The 23,662-nt window shown below is 40.3% G+C and overlaps 1 protein-coding gene across 4 annotated transcripts in view; it reads right to left on the bottom strand.

The window, feature by feature from the left end:
• The window catches only part of PRKD3 (protein kinase D3), an 80,530-nt gene that overhangs the window by 53,024 nt on the left and 3,844 nt on the right, over positions 1-23,662 (bottom strand). For 3 of the 4 annotated variants that reach the window (XM_073338343.1, XM_073338344.1, XM_073338345.1), the window contains exon 2: positions 22,463-23,545. In XM_073338343.1, coding sequence (XP_073194444.1) covers positions 22,463-22,753 — 291 coding nt within the window. In that variant the 5' untranslated portion in view covers positions 22,754-23,545. The remainder of the gene's footprint in view (positions 1-22,462; positions 23,546-23,662) is intronic. The other variant, XM_073338346.1, reaches the window with a different exon arrangement.

The following is a 23,662-nucleotide window of genomic DNA, read 5'->3' as shown; positions in this document are numbered from 1 at the left end:
AGAGATTCACAAGATCAATTTAAATTTAAAACAAAATACAAACCAGAATATTATTTTTAAAAACAGTTTATTTTTAACAGTGACCCAGCCACTCCCAGTCTTTATTCAGGCCTTATTCGATAGCGTCAAGTTTGCAAATTAATTCCAGTTCTGCAGTTTCTCGCTGAAGTCTGTTTTTGAAGGTTTTTTGTTGAAGAATAACAGACTTAGAAGTAAAGGAGTACTTGTGGCACCTTAGAGACTAACCAATTTATTTGAGCATGAGCTTTCGTGAGCTACAGCTCACTTCATCAGATGTTTACCGTGGAAACTGCAGCAGACTTTATATACACACAGAAATCATGAAACAATACCTCCTCCCACCCCACTGTCCTGCTGGTAATAGCTTATCTAAAGTGATCAACAGGTGGGCCATTTCCAGCACAAATCCAGGTTTTCTCACCCTCCACCCCCCCACACAAATTCACTCTCCTGCTGGTGCTAGCCCATCCAAAGTGACAACTCTTAACATAATCAAGTCGGGCTATTTCCTGCATAGATCAAGGTTTTCTCACATCCCCCCCGCCCCCATACACACACAAACTCACTCTCCTGCTGGTAATAGCTCATCTAAACTGACCATTCTCCAGGTTTAAATCCAAGTTAAACCAGAGCATCTGGGGGGGGGGGGGGTAGGAAAAAACAAGAGGAAACAGGCTACCTTGCATAATGACTTAGCCACTCCCAGTCTCTATTTAAGCCTAAATTAATAGTATCCAATTTGCAAATGAATTCCAATTCAGCAGTTTCTCGCTGGAGTCTGGATTTGAAGTTTTTTTGTTTTAAGATAGCGACCTTCATGTCTGTGATTGCGTGACCAGAGAGATTGAAGTGTTCTCCGACTGGTTTATGAATGTTATAATTCTTGACATCTGATTTGTGTCCATTTATTCTTTTACGTAGAGACTGTCCAGTTTGACCAATGTACATGGCAGAGGGGCCATCTGCCATTGCCCCTCTGCCATGTACATTGGTCAAACTGGACAGTCTCTACGTAAAAGAATAAATGGACACAAATCAGATGTCAAGAATTATAACATTCATAAACCAGTCGGAGAACACTTCAATCTCTCTGGTCACGCAATCACAGACATGAAGGTCGCTATCTTAAAACAAAAAAACTTCAAATCCAGACTCCAGCGAGAAACTGCTGAATTGGAATTCATTTGCAAATTGGATACTATTAATTTAGGCTTAAATAGAGACTGGGAGTGGCTAAGTCATTATGCAAGGTAGCCTGTTTCCTCTTGTTTTTTCCTACCCCCCCCCCCCCAGATGCTCTGGTTTAACTTGGATTTAAACCTGGAGAATGGTCAGTTTAGATGAGCTATTACCAGCAGGAGAGTGAGTTTGTGTGTGTATGGGGGCGGGGGGGATGTGAGAAAACCTTGATCTATGCAGGAAATAGCCCGACTTGATTATGTTAAGAGTTGTCACTTTGGATGGGCTAGCACCAGCAGGAGAGTGAATTTGTGTGTGGGGGTGGAGGGTGAGAAAACCTGGATTTGTGCTGGAAATGGCCCACCTGTTGATCACTTTAGATAAGCTATTACCAGCAGGACAGTGGGGTGGGAGGAGGTATTGTTTCATGATTTCTGTGTGTATATAAAGTCTGCTGCAGTTTCCACGGTAAACATCTGATGAAGTGAGCTGTAGCTCACGAAAGCTCATGCTCAAATAAATTTGTTAGTCTCTAAGGTGCCACAAGTACTCCTTTTCTTTTTGCGAATACAGACTAACACGGCTGTTCCTCTGAAACCAGACTTAGAAGTGGCCATTCTTCAACAAAAAACCTTCAAAAACAGACTTCAGTGAGAAACTGCAGAACTGGAATTAATTTGCAAACTTGACACCATCGAATTAAGCCTGAATAAAGACTGGGAGTGGCTGGTCACTACAAAAAATAATTTTCCCTCTGTTGATACTCACACCTTCTTGTCAACTGTTGGGAATGGGCCACATGCACCCTAATTGAATTGGCCTTGTTAGCACTAACTCCCCACTTGGTAAGGCAACTCCCATCTTTTCATGTGTTGTATATTTATACTTGCTTACCGTATTTTTCACTCCATGCATCTGATGAAGTGGGTTATTGCCCACAAAAGCTTATGCCCAAATAAATTTGTTAGTCGCTAAGGTGCCACAAGGACCCCTCGTTGTTTTTAGTGATACAGACTAACACAGCTACCCCTCTGAAACCTGTCACCAAACAATCTGCAGTGATTCAATGTACAAAATCTAATCCCAGTATTACTAAATTTCCTAAAAGCAAAATGGAGCCTGTTCTTAAGTATAACAGGATATCACATGGGGGAAGTCTGCTTATACAACAGATTGTGCCTTGGTGTAATTACATTGACATCAGTGCAGTTACATCAGGAATTAACTTTGCCCTTTGTTCTGGTGATACTTACTAACGTTTCAGGAAGCAATACTTCATTTTCCACTTTATATAACATTACTGAAATTAAATTGAGGACCCTAAAGCAGCATACAGCAACCAGTATTGCTGGAGTGAAAAACACAACTGGGGGTTTTCCTCCATCTTGACAATAACTGAAAATTATTCTGGTTCAAGTTCCAGAACTTACTTTACACAATTATGGACCAATCGTCAAAAACTCACACAAAGGACAAGTGTAGGCGGATACTATTTTAAGGTCCAATATCTCATGACCCACCATAACTCAAAACAAATGCTTACACCATTTGAAAGTTAATCCCAACTTCTCTTTAACAGCACAAAACATCTGTAATCTTGTCAATTTTTATAACTCACTGAAGCCACATCGTTCTGTTACCACCTTGTGTCCTCAGCCAGCTAACCACCCTAACACTTAAAATCATGTCAGAATTCGAGCTATTGTCTGGAGAACTAGACTTCAAAATCCAGTACTACAGATATTTTCTCCACCCCCTGCCTTGCCATATGGACATTACTTCACTGGTGCTGTCACCTGGTACACCAGAAATCCCAGCACATGTCAATGCCTTGGCACAAACACACTCCTCACTCCCCCACACACACCACTCCCACCCCTATCTGCATACATCCCTGTTTTGCTGACCTCTCTGCCCTCATCTCCCCACCTCTCTGGTCACTTCCTTGTACCCCAAATCTGACTCACTCCCCTAGCCTCCACACATCCAGATTCATGCTTCCTATAACAACCAAAACCCCCTCTCACTCTCCACTAGAGCCTGCCTCCTTGGCATATCAGGGGCACATGGAAAGCATAAACAGGTCAGTCAATGCTGCAAGCTGGTGAATATAAATTGATGATTTTTTCTGAAAAAAATGTCAAAATCAGATTTTATTTCATTAATTAAATTATAATCAGGTTTTCTCTTTAAAAATACACGTTTAAAATGAAATCTCAGTTTAATACAAAATATGTTAAGGCCTAAAATTATAATCTCTCAAAACCTTTAAATAAAAAAATAAATATGCTGACTCCATGACTGAGCCACAACCAAAAACTTTGAGTTAAAGGCTGCTTTTCTATATAAAGAAAAAATCACGGGGAAAAACATTAAATTTTGAGGTCAAGCTTTATAAATATGGCACAATAGGGCATGTACTGTATTCAGGCCTCGATCCTGTGGGAATACCAAGCGGCTGTACTATTGGGTGCAAATGACGGTAGAAGTCAACATAGGCATTGAGACCCAGCCTCTGGATTCCAGGAGACAACATCATAGATTTCATCAGGATCATCCACGGAGTTCACCTGGGTGGTCTCATACTCCTATTTTATAGCTTCTCCCTACCTGAGCTCTGACTAGCTCAGTTCTCAATTTATGACTGTACCCATCATGGAAACTTACTCTCCAGGTCATGCAAAAATACTGATTCACCCAATAACTACCAGCCCTTTCTTCTGGATGGTTTTGGGCACTTCAGGTAAATGGCCTTGAACCATCTCCTTGCATGTGTACACAGACAGATACAAACAGAAATCTATCAAATTTCTCAGCTGCCTCCCTCTCTGTCTCTAGTCTAAACAGATAAAACACTGCAATGCAAAAGGCACTTAGGTTACATGAACATAAGTCTTTGATTGTTGTTACTACTTTTGTTTTTCTGGGGGTAGGGAGTGGGAGTTATGTAACAAGGGAGAAGGAGCAGCATGGGCAGCCGGTGATCCAGCCATTGGGGGAGGCGAGCCCCCGGCCCCTCCCCTTCTGCCCTCCGCACTGCCCTTTTTGACCCCCCGCCCCCGCAGAAACCCAGAGCACCTCCCCACGGCCCCTGGCCTCAGTGCCGGGAGGCAAGACCCCAGCCCCGGTGTGCTGGGCTGTGTGGCCACAGTACCCACAGGCCTGGTGCACCAGGCGGCCAGCCCGGAAGCACCAGGCGGCAGTGCCCTCAGCCCCGGGAGGTTGGGTGGCATGGCCACAGTGCCCCCAGCCCCAGGCAGCCAACACCAGAGAGCCGGACAGCGTGTCTGCAGTACCGCCAGCCCTAGTGCTCCAGGCAGCGCACCTGCAGCACCCCCAGCCCCAGTGCACTAGGAGGTGCAGCCCAAGCGGCAGCTGCCCTGAATCCCTGCGGGAGGCAGGCCAGCCAGCCTGGGCCAGGACAGAGCACTGGGAACTGCAAGAGGGGGCCTGGCCTAGGGGTGGAGTGTGGGTCAGCCTCGTCCGTTTGGGGAGGCACAGCCTCCCCCAGCCTAAAATACCTGCTGCCCTGAGTGGCAGAGTATGCAACCAGAAAGGAAGAATGCTGTTGTCAAAAGCAGGACACTGTAGGAAGAAGGAACAACATTCATCAGAGTGCAGCCCTTAAGTGTTCATTTCAAAGTCTCGGAACTGGAGACCTTGGCTGCAGGTCTTAAAGAGACCCTATTTAGGAATATTTTCTATAAATTCCTGTACCTCTGGATAAAAAAGGAACATGAGCCAAATGTAAACTGTGCAACAAAGAAATGCAAGGCCTAGTTGTCAGGATGAAACAACATTATGAAAAAAATGCTCCTCAGAAGGTTGTGACTTTGAAGATGATGTGGACATGTCTGAACAATTTGGATCAACTGGCTAGTAAACTCATTCTTATAGACTGCCTACCAAGTCTTACTATGCTAGTAAATGATAATCTATATTACTGTCATAAATTTGTGTTTTGAGTGTATTCCTTATTTATGAATTTCAAAAGGTCTGTTGAAAATACAATTGGTATGTTAGTTTATTGAGAGAATATTTATCAATTACATGTTTACTATTACTGTGGGATTTCTGAAATGATTTTTTTATTGCTCAATGTAATCAAATACGCTAGATGAAGATTTCCTGTTTAAAAGCAACGTTTTATTAGGCATTTATGAATTTTAATATTTATATTTTTTAATTCCAACCTGTTTGGTATGTTGCTGGAGATAAGGGTTTAAATAGATTTAGATGATAATCCTTATGATGTATTAATTTTTTTCTCTATAAAATGGGGTTTCAAATAAATTAAATCATTTACACAGTAGTACAAACAGCTGCTGTAGGAAATATATTTAATTAACAATCTCATTTTTAAAGCACTGTACTGAGTAATACTCAGTGATTTTTTTTTAACCATTTTGTTTCAGTCTTAGACATAACACATTATGAATGTTCATCATCTGCAATAACTCTGAAGTTTTAGGTGTCTGTTGGTACTACCAACAGTGTTGCAACTAAATATGTGTCAGATAGTAAATTACCTGTGTCAAAAAAAGACTTTCTTCATCATCCAGCAAAACCAAGGAGGAGTTCATACTCAGGACCAGCAAATTCCAGCAAGACACCATAGATGAAAAGATTGCTTGGTTTGTTTATGCAACAAATTCTCCCTTTCATCTTGTTCAGAACAAATATTTTGTTAACATTGTTCAATCATTAGGAACATGCTACACTCTACCCAGCAAAGCAGACTTTCCTGGAAGGTGGCTACATATAGTGTATGAGAAGGAAACTGAACAGTGTGCAAAAAACATTGACGAGAAATTCATTAATTTGAGTCTTGCTGGGTGGAGCAGTGTACACAATGATCCAGAAATACATGCTTATGCGACAACAAAAGATGGGGTTGTTTATCTCACAAAAACAGTCGATACTTCAGGAAATGCTCATGCAGCAGAATACTTATAAGAATTAGCAGTAAGAGCTATGAAAAATTGTGAACAAAAATTTAAATGTCAAGTGCCTAGCTTTGTCACAAACAATGCTACAAATGTAGCAAAGACATGAAGAAATCTAGAAGATAATGAAAGAAACCTGAAACTTATAACATACAGGTGGAGTGCTCATTTGATGCTTCTTTTCGCCAAAGTCTTAACTACAGCTTTAGGAATAAAGGAAAACATTGCTGAAATTGCAAAATACTTCCAGACCAGCCACTTTGCTTCAGCTTCACTGAAGAGAGAAGGAGGAGGAGGAATTCTCCCCCAAAAATGTATGATGGAATTCAGTGGTTGACTGTTTTAAGCTATTTACTAAGAACTGGCCAATTCAGATGACAGTTTGTGAAGAAAATCATGACAAAACAGATGGAACTATTGCAGCCAAAGTAGTCAACATCAAACTAAAGAGAAATGTAGAAGATATGCTGAATATACTGAAATCTATTTCCATAGCTCTGGACAAACTGAAGAAAGTTTGCTAGTGTATTGCTGATGCTGCTGAAATTTCGAAAGAACTTCAAGAAACATTGAAGAAAGAAATACTAAACAACAAAATTAAATTGCAGGTAGTATAGAAGCATATGGATCAAGTACTTAACTCCACCTCATTTTCATGCCAATATTCTCAACCCAAAGTACTAGGGTAGACACCTATTTGCTGAAGGTGCTGCTCTGTGAGGTGGGAATCTAATAGTCACACAGCAATCATGCCAACCGTAATAAATGTCAGGGCTGGAGGTGAACCTTTCAAGCAGCACGTTTGCTGATGATGTTTTAAAGAAAGTCACACCACTAACCTGGTGCAAGTCACTAGCTAAGCACCTGGAACCAGAGTTGGTTGAAGAACTAAACCAACTTTGGATAGCAGTAGCCTCTTCTGCAGACACAAAGAATATTTTCTTCATTTGGACTAATTCATTCAAAGCTGAGAAATCAACTGTGAGTTGAGAAAGCAGGAAAACATGTCTTTCCCTTCCAGTCTATGAATAAAAACAACAAGGAAGGGAACGAAATCTACCAGTTTTAAACATCTGAAGGGCAACCTAAGTAACTTAGGAGATTTGTATAATTTTCAAGAGACTTGGGCAAGGAAGAACTTAAGCTCCAATCACTTTCACTAAGACATATTTGAAAATTTTCTCAGGCTGACCTGAAATAATCAGTTTAATTCACCAACTACAGTTAATACCTCTGTTCCTTTAATAAATCATTTAGTAGTAAATGTGAAACATGTTTTGATATGGTTATGTATCCAAATTATTTAAAGTTGTTTTGATTAATAAATATATATTTTATATGCTGTTGTGTGTGTTGAATTCAATTCCAGTTAACATCCTGATAAGGTCTGACACAAATCACAAGCAAAAATTATAAGGAAATAAGCAACATTTATTCACTATTTTCTAGCACACTAAAAATGTTCAGTTAATAAGAATCTGAAAATATTAAGCTATATAATTGCTTAAATAAGCATATGCAGTTAAAACATACCCTGCTACGTAGCAAAAAGATATACTACATCTACTATAAAATAGGGCTGTCAAACAATTTTTTAAAAAGTATCGCAATTAATCATGAGATTAAAAAAACAGTCATGATTTATCGCAGTTTTAATGACACTGTTAACAACAGAATACCATTTATTTAAATATTTTTGATGTTTTCTACATTTTCAAATATATTGATTTCAATTACAACACACCCTTATTTCTGCACTGCTGCTGTGGCTCGTGGTGCCTAGCACTCATCCTGCGGCTCATGGCAGGCTCCATGATCTCACACAGGGGCTGCATCTTGCTGGCCATCCTGCAGCCCTCTGGCTACTCCTGGCTCACTAGGGGGGCCATTTCAGATTTTGGTTTGGTGTGAGGGCACGTGCGTTGGTGGGAGATGGTTGTCTTTTTAAGAAGAGCACTCAGGAGCCTAAATGCTTTTTCAGTCAGCAGCAGCTGCTGTCCATAGCATTCACTCCTGAGCCAGGAGCAGCAGAAGACAGGCTTACCCTGTTCCCTGACTCCAGCTCAGCAGCAAGCGGGTATATGGACAGAGGGAAAAGGACACCCTGACATCAGGTCCCCAACTCTGCTCTGTGCAGCAGATGGGAGGAAGGCTCTTGGTCTAGAGCAGCTTGGCCAGGGCAGCTCCATGGGGGAGGGGGAGGAGGGAAAAACAGTGGAGCATGACGGAGGGAAAAGGGGCACCCCTGCCCTGGAAGCATGCACTAGAGGCCCTCTGAGCATGGTGCCCTGGGTGGTGGCCCCCCTCGCCCACCCATAAGTCCAACCCTGTCCAGCGGGGAAGGAATGGTGTAGGTGGCAGGGTGTCTCCCTCCCTGCCCAGTCACCACCGACTCCCGTCTCCAGAGGCTTGCGATCAACGCTCGTTAAAAAAAATGTGTTAATTTGTCTTGAGTTAATGGCACACGTTAACTGCAATTGACAGCCCTAGAATAAAGGCTCTATTTAGTTGTAAATCAACATTTTATTAGTTATGACAACCATAAAATAACTGAAGTACAAATGGAAAAGCTGATTAAAATTGATTTAAATTCAAGCCTTTCCACTTAATGATTTCAATTGCTCATTTCAATTGCCTTATTTTAAATCAATCCACCCTGGCTAGCCGCAAGAGAAAGCACATGTACAGTTGATGGTGCTGAGCAGATCTATTTGTTAATCCTTGTGTAATTCAAAAACGTTATCCTGAATTAGAATAACTATGTGCTCCACTTTTAAATTGTCAAAAGTAGTGTACATCAGAGTTGTTAGGAAAAAAGCATGCGTACATGAAATTTGGAGGGATTTGGAGGAATGGATTGGTGTTTACTTGAAGGATACAGAAGAAACCCTGGTTGTTTAGCTAGAGGAATGCAAAGAATTGAGAGAAGCAGGACAAATTTCCAGAAAGGAAGCATTTAAAAGCGTTTCTTATGCCACCTGTAGTATTAGTCAGAAAATCCCCCAAAGAGTTGATGTAATTTGAGGCCTTTATAAATCTTGCTTCATTGTATCAGAACCACCAGCTGATTTTTCTAAGGCATTTTTTAATCAACATATGCCCTAGGTTTTAATATGTAAATTAGGTTCAAAATTTTACAGTAAGATGCTAATTAGCTACAGGGAGCCAAAACAGAGTAATTTATAAGCAACTATATTTTGAAAATAGCTTGTTCAACTGCTTTCTAACTTAAAAAAATAGCCTATCCTGAAAGTAATCACAAGAATACATTCCCTGAGCAAAGTTATGAAATAAACACACACACACAGGAATTATACAGGAAGTCTGAAAAAGAACTTAATATGGAGCTACAACTAATAGGCTCCCTTACCCAGAGTAATTTTTAATTACATGATCAATTTTTTCATACTTTCTAGAAGATAGAGTTGAATGCCATTCTGCAAGGAAACCATTGATGCAAATAACTGCTAGATAAACCAAAGAGTCGAGATAAAAATCCAAACTCTTTAGATCTCAAAATACAGGCCTTAACCCACTGAGCTAAGGAAAACCGTCTCATAGACTCAGACTTTAAGGCCAGAAGGGACTATCATCATCGTCTAGTCTGTCCTCCAGCACATTGCAGGCCACAGAACTTCACCCACCCACTCCTGTAATAGACCCATAACCTCTGGCTAAATTACAGAAGTCCTCAAAACATGATCTGAAGACTTCAGAAAATCCACCATTTGCACTAGTTTAAACCTGCAAGTGACCTAAGCCCATGCTGCAGATGAAGGCAAAAAAACAAACAAACCATTAAACAGGGTCTCTGCCAACCTGACCTGGGGAAAAATTCCTTCCCAACCCCAAATACAACAGTCAATTGTACCCTGAGCATTTCACCAAGACCAAACAGCCAGACACCTGGGAAAGAATTCTCTGTAGTAACTCAGAGGTTTCCCCATCTAATGTCCTATCACTGGCCATTGGGGATATTTGCTACTAGCAGTCGCAGATTGGCTATATTCCATTGTAAGCAGTATGATCATACCATCCTCTCCATAAACTTATCAACTCCAATCTTGAAGCCAGTTAAGCCAGTTTTTTGCCACACTACTCCCCTTGGAAGGCTGTTCCAGAACTTCATCTAGTTTTGAGCCTACACTTATTGATGGCCAGTTTATATCCACTTATTCTTGTGTCAATATTAGCACTTAAATAACCCCTCTTCCTCCCTAGTATTTATCCCTCTGATGTATTTACAGATAGTAATCTTATCTCCCCACAGCCTTTATTTGGTTAGTCTCCACTCACAAGGTAGGTTTTCCATTCCATTCTATTCCAGCCCTTCTCTACACCTGTTCCAATTTGACTTCATTTTTTTAAAAAACATGGGATATGAGAATTGTGTACAGTATTCCAGATCAGGTTTCACCAGAGCCTTGTATAATGGCAACACTTTCTTATCTGTACTGCAAATACCTCGCCTGATGCATTCTTGGATGACAGCCTTTTTCACGGCCGCATAACATTGGTCATTTATAGTCATCCTATGATCAACCAATACACCCAGGTCTTTCGCCTTCACTGTAGCTTCTAACTGTAAGTCCCTAGCTTATAGCAAAAAATTTTGTTTTTAGTCCCTAAATGCATGACCTTGCACTTTGCCCTATTAAATTTCATCCCATTTCTATTACTCCAGTTTTCAACACCATCCAGATCTTCTTGTATGATATTCCAGTCCTCCTCCATATTGGTAATACCTCCAACTTTGTGTCATCTGCAAATATGATTAGCACACCCCCACTTTCGGTGCCCAAGTTAATAAAAACATTACATAAGATTGGTCCCAAGACAAATCCCTGAGGAACTCCACTAGTAACCTCCTTCCTGCCTGACACTTCACCTTTCAGTATGACCCACTGTAGTCTCCTCTTTAACCAGATCCTTGTCCACTCTTCAATTCTCATATTAATCCCTATTTTCTCCAATTTAGCTAATAACCTCCCATGTGGAACTGTATCAAATGCCTTACTGAAATCCAGATAGATTATATCTACTGCATTTCCTTTGTCTAAAAAATCAGTTATCTTCTCAAACAAGATCAGGCTGGTCTGGCACGATCTACCTTTCGTAAAACCATGTTGTATTTTATCCCAATTTCATTCACCTCTATGTCTTTTAACTACTCTCTTTCAAAATTTGTTTTAAGACCTTGCATACAATTGAGGTTAAACTAACAGGCCTGTAGTTTCCCAGATAACCTTTTTCCCTTTCTTAAAAATAGGTACTATATTAGCAATCGTCCAGTCATAGGGTACAACTCCCAAATTTACAGCCCATAAAAAATCCTTGCTATTGGGCTTGCAATTTCATATACCTATTCCTTTAATATTATTTGATGGAGATTATCCAAGACCCCCAATTTAGTCCCATTAAGATGTTTGACTTCCACCTTGGATGTGATCATTTCTACTTTCATATCCTCATTTCCATTATCCACCATGCCACTACCCCAAAGCGCCTCATTACCCTTATTAAAAATGGAGGCAAAGTATTTATGTAAGTATTAGGCCACACCTAGATTATCTTTAATCTCCACCCCATCCTCAGTGTTTAGCAGTCCCACTTCTTTCCTTGTTTTCCTGTTATTTATATGGCTAAAGAACCTTTTACTGTTGGTTTTAATTTCCCTTGCAAAATCCAACTCTGCTTGATTTTTGGCACTTTTCACTTTTCCCCTACACTTCCTGACCTCCAAGAGGTAACTTTTCTTGCTGATCCATCCCATCTTCTATTCCTTGTAGGCTTTCTGCTTTTCCTTAATCATCTGTTTGAGATGCTTGCTCCTCCAGCTTGATCTGCAACACTTACAAAATTTTCCCTTTGCTTGGGACGCAGGCTTCAGATACTTGGTCAAAGTTGCAGAAACTAATTCAAAGCCTCCTCTACATTCAGAACCTTGAGTTCTGCAGTCCAGTCCACATCCCTAACTAACACCCTTTTAAAAAAAAAGTTTGCCCTTTTGAAATCAAGGACCATAGTTGCAGGTCTATTTTTGTTTATCTTTCCATTTAGTTTAAACTGAATTAGCTCATGATCACTCAAACCAAGGTTGTCCCCTACAATCAGTTCTTCTGTGAGGGCCTCACTATCCATCAATACCAAATCTAAAATGCCATCACATCTTGTAGATTCAGCAACTATTTGGTGAAGAAATCTGTCAGCTATCATATCCAAGAAAATCTGGATCCTACTATTATTAATAGCACTTGTCCTCCAATCTATACCTGGGAAGTTAAAGTCTCCCATAATCACACAATTCCCAGTAGTTTTTATTTAATTACAAATATTAGAGAGGTCTTTATCCATACCCAAATCAGATCCTGGGGGGTCTGCAGCATATCCCAAGCACTATTCCAGGGAAACCTCTGGTAGTTTTCTTCCCCAAAGTGAGTTTGACCCAAACAGTGAGTTTGACCCAAATTCATTCCATCACTTCTAATTTCTTTACAGTCTACCTCATCATTAACATACAATGCTACTCCACCACCTTTACCTTTATTTCTGTCTTTCCTAAACAGCACATACTTTTCAATCTCTCCACTCATGACTACTAGTCCACATGTTTCTGTTATCCCTTTAATATCTGGTTTCACTTCATGCACCAGTTCCTCCATTTTGTTACCCAGGCTTCTTGTATTGAAGTACAGACGTCTTAGTTGTTTCTGCTTGGCTTTGCCCAAATTTCTCACCCAATCAGATACAGTCATTCTACTGCCAGTATCGCCTACCTGCCTGTTAGTGCCAATACCAATGAAGCTCTTTCCTTTTAATATTCCTTCTCCTACCCAGTGCTGTTCCTTTTCCCTTTGCTGAATTCCCTCTTTCTTGATTTTCCTCCTGTTCAATGTTAGAATCAGGCATGGAGATTACATGAGTATGTCCCAATCATCTCCTCTGGGTTCCTAGTTTGAAGCTCTTTTAATGAGTTGTGCCAACCTCCATCCCAAAAGTCTATTTTCCTCCCTACTCAGATAGGGTCCATCCCATGAAAACAGTCCTCTGTCAGTGAATGCCTCTCAGGGGTCAAACATCCCAAAGTCCTCCTTATAGCACTGTCTGAGCCATCTGTTGACCAACACAATCTTGTCTCGCCTTCCTCCTCCTCCTCCTCTAGGGACAGGTAGAATCCCACTGAAGATCACTTGAGCCTCCATTTCTTTAAGTGTATTCCCCAGCCCGGCCTAGTCTCCCTTCATGCGTTCCAGCAAGAATCTAGCAGTATCATTTGGACTAATGTGAAGGACAATTAGTGGATTATTTCCTGATCCTATTAGGGTCCTCTTCAACCTCAGGTCAACATCACATAGCTTATCTCTGGGCATCAGCTCAGGTGACAGGCCTGTCTATTCTTAGTAGAGAGTCCCCCAGTCACGTAGACCTGCCTTTTTCTGGCAATAGTGTGATTCTCTGGCCTTCCTCCTGTTCCTTCTGGCTGCAAGTCCTCTTGTCTTTTGTTCTCTCTAACAATCTTTTGCGACTCTCCCTCTATTCTCCTGGGGCTTGACTGACTGTCTCCATTGACTTGTCCCCTCTTCTTGTAGGACTAGCTGCTCTTTTCTTCCTTGTCCTCCCACCTTGTACTGCCTGCTATGCCCCTTCTTCATTTTTCAACTCAGCAAACCTGTTCCTGAGCTATATTTCTCCTTCACTAGCCAGCCCTTAACTCTTCATGATTCTCGTACTCTCATGCTTCCATGGCTGCTTTCCTTACCCAGCAGTCTACTCTCTCAGTTCTCCAGTCCAGCTTGCATCTGCAAGTCTTGACTTTTCCCTTCAGCCTCCTCTTGCCTTTCCTCCATTATCTGCTGGAATCACCTTCAGAATTCAACCATAGTTTCCACCTGCATCTCCAAACCTCTTCCATCAGCTCTATCAGGTGACACAATACAAACGAAGCTCTTTTAACCATACCCACTCCAGAATAATGTATCTGCATCTTCTATAGCCGGTCATCTTCATTGTCTCTTCCATTCCTTAGGTCACTACTACTGTTGCCTCTGAATCTTTCATAGCCTTCCTGCCTAAGCTCCTATCAAGGAAAACAAAAAACAAAAAAAACAACCAAACACCAAAACAAAACCAGACCACCACACAGCTCCTCCCCCAAACTTCCCTGTTTTTGAGCTCTGTTTGCTAGCTCCTGTACCACTGCTCCTGTTAGTGTCTAATCCTGCATTGTGATGTACTGAAGTTCTGCCATTGACATCAATGGGAACAGAATCAGTCCCTTACATAAGTGTAGTTTAGGACTCATGCTAAGTTACAATCAACTACGAAAGAGCACACTACCTATAAACAAACTAACATTTACAACTAGATCCAACAATAGTTAATACATTGCTTAATTACAACCTCATTTCTTCAAATATATCCTATGCATGAGTTAAGATTTAACCAGGGGAAGAACCTAAGGCAGACAATAGTGGTACTCTCCCCTGAGCTGCCCATTCCTGACATCAAAATGAGACACCACTCACAGTAGGTCATGAGCATACTGTCATAATGTGATCTATTCCTCATCTACTCTGATCGACAGTTAAATAGTTAATCCTCACATTTAAACTGTCATAAGGTTTCAATGTCAACTCATGTTTCCATATAAACAGGAGCAACAAATGCCTCTTATTAGGATAGTTTCAGGCTATCTGCAGACTCAGGAAGACACCACTTAGTTAACATTTTGAAAGTTATCTTCAGACATAAGGAAGAGAGGCTTTTCGTTTTGTTTTTAAATGAAAGCTTAGATTCTGGAACAATGACAGCCACCACAAAAAAGTACCAGTTAGTTAGCTATTGTGAGTCATCCCTATCCAACCCTGGATTTTGTTATATAGAAAATCTGAAGGGGTTAAGCAGCCATTTGTGTCTTAGACACACATTAAATGTTACCCAATTAGAAATTTCAAATTAGGATAATCTTTTTAAATGACCACTAACTCAAAAAAATTGATCAAGTCTCTTCAAACTTTGCAGAAAATTTCACTTTTGCCTTCAAAGTGAACTGGGCAATTTTCAGGAAAAATATAAGTAGAATTATACAACGATCAAAGAAAGATTTACACTGGAACATAGCTGCACTATCAGGAGGGGCACAGTGACCAGTCAAAAACTAAAAATCACACTTCTGTCTCATTTTTATCTGCTATTGTTTCAAGCAGCAGCCAAGATTACCATAACAAAGGATATTTACATTTATTTACTGAAACTAACCATACCAAAGTGCTGTCACATGCACAGTTTCCCCTCAATTAGTCTATTTCTTCCAATGCTTGTGTTGGTCTTTCACACAGGAACAAGAGATGTGAAACATTTTTATAAAATAGGAGAAAATGTCAAAATCATAAAAATTGCCAGGGAAACTTAGCAACAGGTATAGTTGTCATAGTTTCAAGGTAGCTGCACCTGTATGCCCCCTCCAAGGTCCACCAAGGACATCCACTTCAGGCTTCTAGCAGTAACTCTCTTGTTCGGAGACATGCATCTCACTAACTTTGGACCAGGGATTTTAAGACTACACAGAACCTTGCCTTACACTGTGATATCCCCAGCAAGCTAAACTGCTTCAACAGACCACTGCCTAGGCTTTGCTTTCTCTTCAAAGACTATAAACAGTGTATAGCACACCATTACAAGTTACCAGACAACTCCTTCTTAAGCAAGCACATTTATTCTTAAGGTAAAAATATTACAGAAAAAAACATTAAAAAATAAATGAACATACAACCATGCTAAAAAGCTTCCCAGAGGTCATCCCCAACTACAACCTAGGGTTCTGGTAAGTTTTAATTTTTCAAAACCCACAACCAGATTTTCTCTCCGATTACAAGTTCATCCATCTTAGATCCAGAACCAGAATGAAGGCTCGGCACATCAGCCATTTATTTATACAGCTTTGGTCTTGGCCTTCTGTAGCAGATGATCAGCAGATATGCCCTTAGGAGAGGGGCACTAACTTCAAAAGGCTGTGTTCCTGCAAAACCAGAGTAGAGGAATTTGCATTAACCGCTCTCCCTATGAAATGCCAAGAAAATCCACTTAACACTTATTGTCCCAAAAGTCAGTATCTGTCTGCAACATTTTCAATATAGTATTTTGAACTCTAAAGTCTCACAACTATCACATCTTCCCCTTAAAGAGGTTACATATAATCCTGGCCCACAATAATACATAAACTTAATACAATGAGGTCTTCCAAGGATATTGCAGGAAATTGCCATTCTGTCACAGTAATATCTAAAACTACTTTTCCTTTTTGAAAATGACTATATTTCAAGTTGATTGTGCTCTTTCAACTACACTGCCCACCCAAAAATCCTGCAAATACTTCAAGACCCTGATCCTGCAGACTCAATAAGATTATCACATGTGTAAATTTGTAACAGACTGAGGCCTCAATTCTGATAAGACAAAACAGTAAGCAATAATTCAGGGAAGGATGGAGGAGATTGTTATGAGAAGATATGAAGCCCTGGCAGAGGACGTGGGCTATAAAGAGATGTGAAGTAAGCAAATGGAATCTTGCCAGACAAGAACAGGAAGATTACTCTGAGTATGGAAGGCAAAATGATCAAAGGCAAAGGCCAAAGCTGAAAAGAGGAGATCAAGGTAACAATCAGGTAAAAGGATGGAGGAGTACACAAAGACCCAGATACAAAGGTGGAGGAGACAAGATAATGTAGGATCTTGAATTTGATGCTGAGAGAGATGGGAAGCTAATGGTGGGATTCAAAAAGGGGACTGACACAGCTGGAGTGGAGGGAGAGGATGACGACTTAAGTGTATCCAAAATGTTACTGCTAGAGGGGTGAAGAAATGAGAACCAGAGATGCCAAATAATGGAAGGTTACAGTAGTCAAGGTGACCAGGTGCCACACACAGGTTTCAATGTGCAGATGATGGGGTAGGCTGGATTTTGAAGAGGCTACAGGTATACATGACAAAACATAACAAGAAATTGCATATGGGAGGAGAGAAGAGCAAAAAAGATTAGGATTGGGAGCCTGGCAGACAGAAAGTAAAGGAATTGTTAATAGAGTTAAAGGAGGCAGATTAGGAAGAAAGGAGACAACTGCGGAATGATATCGAAATCCAAGAGATAGATAGAACAAGAAATATGAGAATTAATGTAACGAGCTAGATTTGGGAATAAGTGTGGAGGTGGTAGATGAAGCAGAGGAAATACATGAGGTCAGAGAAAGAAGAGGAGGGGACTGAGAATAGAACCTTCAAGGAGGCCACCATATATGGAGCGGGAGGAGAAAAAGGAGAGCACAGAATGATGAAATCAAAGATGAGAGAAATCTGAGGGGTGATCAGTATAAATAAGGAGTGTCCCCTTGACTTTGCCAGATGGTGACTATTAGTCAGGACAGTTTCAGGAAATGGAGGGGAGGAAGCCAACTTGGAAGGACCATAAAGAAATTAAGAGGGGAAGAAATCTAAGAAGTGTGAAAAAATAGCACACATTATGATTTTGGAGACAAAGGGAGAACAGTAGTCAGAAAGGAAAATGAGAACTCCACACACACAAAAATATAATTCTTCAAGGCAAAAGGAAATCAGCCACAGAAGAGATTGCAGGTAAAGATAAAAGAAAGCTAAAATAACTGGCGGAATCAAGGATAACGGGAGTTGAGAAGGGGTGGGGACAGGTTGCAAGGGTAGAGAGATAACAGAAGAGATCTTGTCAGAGATTGCTGTTCTAAAGAAAACAGAACAAAAAAAACCTAAACTGGTAAAACATCTTTTTCTCATTTATAATAAATTTATGAGAACACTGCCTCTACTTTATCTAGAACAAAGAAAATACTAGCTATAATTTAGAGCACACTGTCAGCTGAACACCTCACAAAATGCATTAAAACATTAGTTTTCTATTGAAAACTGCTAAACAGTTCTACTTTTCACTTCATTCCTGACATCAGAGGGTGTGCAGGGAAGAAAGCAGCTGCAGTTAGCAGCAGATTTAAACATTAAATCGGGTACTATTGAGGCAGCTCCCACATCTTATCAGATATCAAGACTCGCTCTGCTCTAACACACTTGTTACATATGAATGTCTATTTTTAACAACATGCACTTCAAGTTTATATTTTTATTTGGTTATGCCTAAGGTTCTTCTCCAAACTCCACACTGACAAAAATGTAGCTGGTATACAGGTAATCTAAATAAGGAAAGACAGAAGCAGTGCTAATTATGGTTCAGACATGGTTACAATCCCCCACATGGCTATAAAAATAAGGATAATTTGGGAATATCCCTATCAGATTTAAAGAACACTGACAACCTGACTTGTTTAAACTGACTAATTTAAAAAAAATCTTCTGATATAGAATACCCTTTACACAGAATGCCCTGAATTTCAATTTGGAAAGGTTTATTTCTGCTCTCCTGATGATTTTAAAAGGAGTTTTTGGGGCAAGTTCAAGAGCAAAACCAGACATATGTGGCCCTCCAATCTTCTCTCTCTTCCCCTTCCTCTCAGTGAAAAGGTATGCCCACTCCCTCTTCAATTTCAATTGTGATGCCACTACTGTTAGAATATCATAGAATATCAGGGTTGGAAGGGACCTCAGGCGGTCAACTAGTCCAACCCCCTGCTCAAAGCAGGACCGATCCCCAGTTAAATCATCCCAGCCAGGGCTTTGTCAAGCCTGACCTTAAAAACTTCTAAGGAAGGAGATTCCACCACATCCCTAGGTAACGCATTCCAGTGTTTCACCACCCTCACAGTGAAAAAGTTTTTCCTAATATCCAACCTAAATCTCCCCCACTGCAACTTGAGACCATTACTCCTTGTCCTGTCATCCACTACCACTGAGAATAGTCTAGAACCATCCTCTTTGGAACCACCTTTCAGGTAGTTGAAAGCAGCTATCAAAACCCCCCTCATTCTTCTCTTCTGTAGACTAAACAATCCCAGTTCCCTCAGCCTCTCCTCATAAGTCATGTGTTCCAGTCCCCTACTCATTTTTGTTGCCCTCTGCTGGACGTTTTCCAATTTTTCCACATCCTTCTTGTAGTGTGGGGCCCAAAACTGGACACAGTACTCCAGATGAGGCCTCACCAATGTCGAATAGAGGGGAACGATCACGTCCCTCGATCTGCTCGCTATGCCCCTACTTATACATCCCAAAATGCCATTGGCCTTCTTGGCAACAAGGGCACACTGTTGACTCATATCCAGCTTCTCGTCCACTGTCACCCCTAAGTCCTTTTATGCAGAACTGCCGAGCCATTCGGTCCCTAGTCTGTAGCAGTGCATTGGATTCTTCCGTCCTAAGTGCAGGATTCTGCATTTGTCCTTGTTGAACCTCAGATTTCTTTTGGCCCAATCCTCCAATTTGTTTAGATCCCTCTGTATCCTATCCCTACCCTCCAGCGTATCTACCACTCCTCCCAGTTTAGTGTCGTCTGCAAACTTGCTGAGGGTGCAATCCACACCATCCTCCAGATCATTTATGAAGATATTGAACAAAACCGGTTAAGTGCCCTTTTGCAGCACCTGGATGATTTGAGCTCCCCCAAGGGCAGTGCATAAAACAGGAAGTCCAACTGACCATTGTCAAAATAGCAAAACTGACTAAACACAAAGTAAACTGAAAAAAATAAGAGAAATTGCTCTCCAATTTCTTTAAGTTATAGAACTTTTAGCTATTACCTGTAGTAGCTACTCTACTTTCTGATGGAAGTGTAGTTTTCAAGTATACTGTGCTACCCTAAGAGAAATAAAAACGTGCTTGAAGACAACTGTTTTTAAGAGGGGCAAATATGAGATATTTGGAAAGATTTGCAAAGAGATCCTGCCCCTACTGCTCCAGGTTATGACGGAGGAAAGGGCTACTAATCAACACTCTGTGGACAGCTGGAGCCCCCCAACCAACATGCTTTCATATTCTACAACTTGTCCTGCGGTAGGGAGCTACTGAAGGTAGGCAGGCAATTCAACCTCAGATCCAGAGGTGTCTGAGGCTACAGAGACAGATCAAGAGTGGTCTCCCTCATCTCGCTATACAAAGAAACAACATGCAATTGAAATATGACTTAGAAGCATTATTAAGAAACATAGGGAAGAAATACCAAAAGTAAAAGGAAACTATCAGTAGAGTTGAGAAATTTTTAAAGAAGAACAAAAGTTAGAAACAGTTCCAAAATATCACAAATCCTAAACTTTTACAAATTTACTATTAGCAGTTTTTAAAAAGCATACATCTCCTGAACCCATGAGAACAAGCTGTGTACTGTCCTGAGGCTAGAAGAAGTTAACCGGTCAAGAGAAGAGACACTGAGCGTGCTATGAAATGCCACAGGTAGGTGAGGCCTGATTACCACCAAATTACAAGGCATTCCTGATGGGACAATAAATAGCTGTGTGCAGGATAATTCTCAGAGAAAAGTTACGTTTATGTTAATGTTATGTTAATAGGAGAACATATTTATGGATATAATTGTGGCTCTGCCACCTGACTTCAGGATCAGTTCCAGGCAGGATACCGGTATATTGCTGTGAACTGTAGGGTAATATTGCCACTTGTGCACTGGCTTCAAAAGTACTTACAAAAGATAAGTCCAACACACATAAGCAGCCATCCCCCAATTTCCTGGTCAGTGGTTTGCTGCCTGCACGGGGCATGCTCTCCCTAAGCAGCTCTCTATTGGCATCATCAGTCACAACAGTTAGTATACAGATTAATTAAAGCCAGCTGGGGAGAGGAAGACCAGGATCTTGAAATCCTAGCCAATTTTACAATCTAGCTGGCTCCACATATAACATGCTTCTGAACTTGAGCTATGAAATAGCTATAGATGAGGCCACCAAGAGTAGACAGGAAGTGCCAAAATAAGAGAGAATGAACAAAGAGAAAGGTGTTACAAGTGTGAAGACAGGAAGAAACAAGCAAACATACAGATGCAAAGAGATGGAGAAGAAAGAAAAAGAAAGAAGGACCATAAAAGGTTGGAAACAATAGTGGTGCTAACTTTTATGTCCCACCTATATTTTTTCCCACCAAAAATTATATGGCTCATTGCCTGAACTATTTTTGACAGCTGACAAAACTTCTGTGAAATCAATATGTTTACTACATTTCTAAAAAAATGTGAAACACAGAATGAGAATACAAAAAAAATCTTATGGAGAAGGGGAAATGCAATTAGATTATCTAGATACTGGTGCTCATATCAAGCTTACCTGCACCCTCTCAAAATCCTAAGTAAGGGAAAAGAACACTGTATTCCAAGTCTAATAAGCCTTTCTATTCATAAACATAGTTCAGAGAAATAAAAAGAATTACAGGCAAAGAAAATCAACTTAGTCGACACTCCCATTGTGTTGATTTCCTCTCGTGATTTTTTCCCACCCCCCTTCTATAAAACTGTTTAATATAACAACTCATTTGAGGGAATGGATACAATTAGGTTGTTTTTATTATTTGCTTGAAAGTTAACGTGAACTTTGAATTTGGTTAATAGCACATAATCTATACATAAAATAGAACACATGAACAAAAATAATGAAATGCACATTTCCTTTCTACTAACTCAGAACATTTTAGCACTATACTGGGGGTTCTCAATTTTTTTCACACTGCAGACCCCATCTTAATAGAAAAATTGTCTCATTGGTACCTCCCCTCCCACTGAAGTGTATATTGCATCTTTGTGACAACTATAGCAATTGCTTACATGGAAAAGAAATATTAGGAAAGTATTAGCTGCCTTTTAATGAAATTTTGCAGCTGTAAACAAGAAGAGCCAATATCATGTGACCCACCAGACCCCTGCAGACCACCAGCAATTGTTCTGTGAGCCACCACTGGACCAAGGACTACAGTTTGAGAATTGCTGTGTTATATCAAGAATACTGAACAATGTTTTCTTCAACACAAATATATAGCAGCAATGACCACAGAAGAACACTACTAGAGAGCAGCAACACTGACTACAACCACAAGGGCGAAAAATAACATTCTTTCCATATTATCAAAACTAATTACTGTGTGAAGAGTCCAACTTTATTACTACATTTCTATTGTTGTAGGATTTCAGAAGACAGACATAAGGAGAGCCCACTTCCTTTTAACTGAGACTCCCATCTTGGGAGGTACACCTTTCAGAACTACATGGGATCAGCCTTAACACAGTCCCAACACTGGTCTTGTCTCTGCACATAACCACTTGATGTACCCAAATTACACAGAGTGATAGCGATGATAGTAAATTAAAACAATTATTACAATCAACAGCATTGTATTTTGTTATACTATACCTTCTGGTAAACTATAGAACAAACTAGGTCTTTGACAGATGAGAGTGACAAGTCCTGAGCTTCAATGGTGACAGTCTCCCGAGTGAGACCGATCTGCAGCAGGAATGAGACCCCATGCATAGAGCCCCTGGAGTTGGTGAGACTCTGTGTACTGAGGCTGCCATTGGACAGCCGGTTGGAGAGCCCCGACTGGGGACTTGAAGACAGAGAAGGGACTGGTGGTGCGGCAGCATGAGATGCAGGAGGAGAAAACTTCTGTAAGGATGGAGGAGAGGAATCGTTTGCTGACATCTGACTTTCTTTAAATCTGTAGAGATCTGCCTAGTAGTCAACTTTTTTAAAAAAATATTTGACCAGGGTGTCTGTTATAATTTTACAGTTTAAAGGATAGTCTAAAGTTTCCCTTTTTCAGTTCAGTAAGAGGCCCCTGACTGATACATCATGTTCATTTTCCCTTTCATTCTGTTCAAGCTGATGAGCAAGAGAATTTCAGCCGGAAGTTACTTTAAATTAAAGGTCCTCTTTCCACAGTTTCAATCAGCTGATCAAAGACACAGACTTGCCTTTAGCACCACATCCAGATGTTTGGAGAGGCTTAAATCATGATGAAATTGTCTACTTCAGAGGAATAAATCAATACTGCTTTTTCACACAGGTCCTTCATTTTATTTCTTTTGAGAAAAATCTTGGTCTCAGATAGAGATTACTGTTGGTAGATCTTTAAAAAAATATTCCTTCTCTCACTTAACTCCAGACACTATATATCAAACACAGGCTCATCTTCACTTAGATGTCTTTTTCTATTTAAACAAAAAAACATGTGGATAGCATCCTGAGCCAATAATACTGCGTATATCAGTGTTTATGACGAATCTATTCTTTCTTCAAAAGTTCTTCTCGGAGTTCATTAATATGCACGGACATGGTAAAAAAGTTACCTTAATTGATCTCCAAGTTTTCATTTTTGTGAAGTGTTTTATCTCATGAAATGCAGGAACAGCATTTCTAAAAACACAAGCACATTAAATCTAATCTCTAGGTTCACCCAGATAATCTGCAGCATTTTGAAACGTTGTATTCTGCCTGGTAGGGGAAAAAAATTGATATTATTTCAAATTAGTTTATAATTTTGCATAATAGCAGTATAATCACATTAGTTTCAAACTATTACTAATTCCTTGCAAATACATCTATAGTGTA

The sequence above is a fragment of the Lepidochelys kempii genome, chromosome 3 (assembly GCF_965140265.1).
Source record: "Lepidochelys kempii isolate rLepKem1 chromosome 3, rLepKem1.hap2, whole genome shotgun sequence".
Lineage (NCBI taxonomy): Eukaryota > Metazoa > Chordata > Testudines > Cheloniidae > Lepidochelys > Lepidochelys kempii.
The sequence above is the reverse complement of the archived record's forward strand: the minus strand, read 5'-3'. Positions and strand labels throughout refer to the sequence as shown.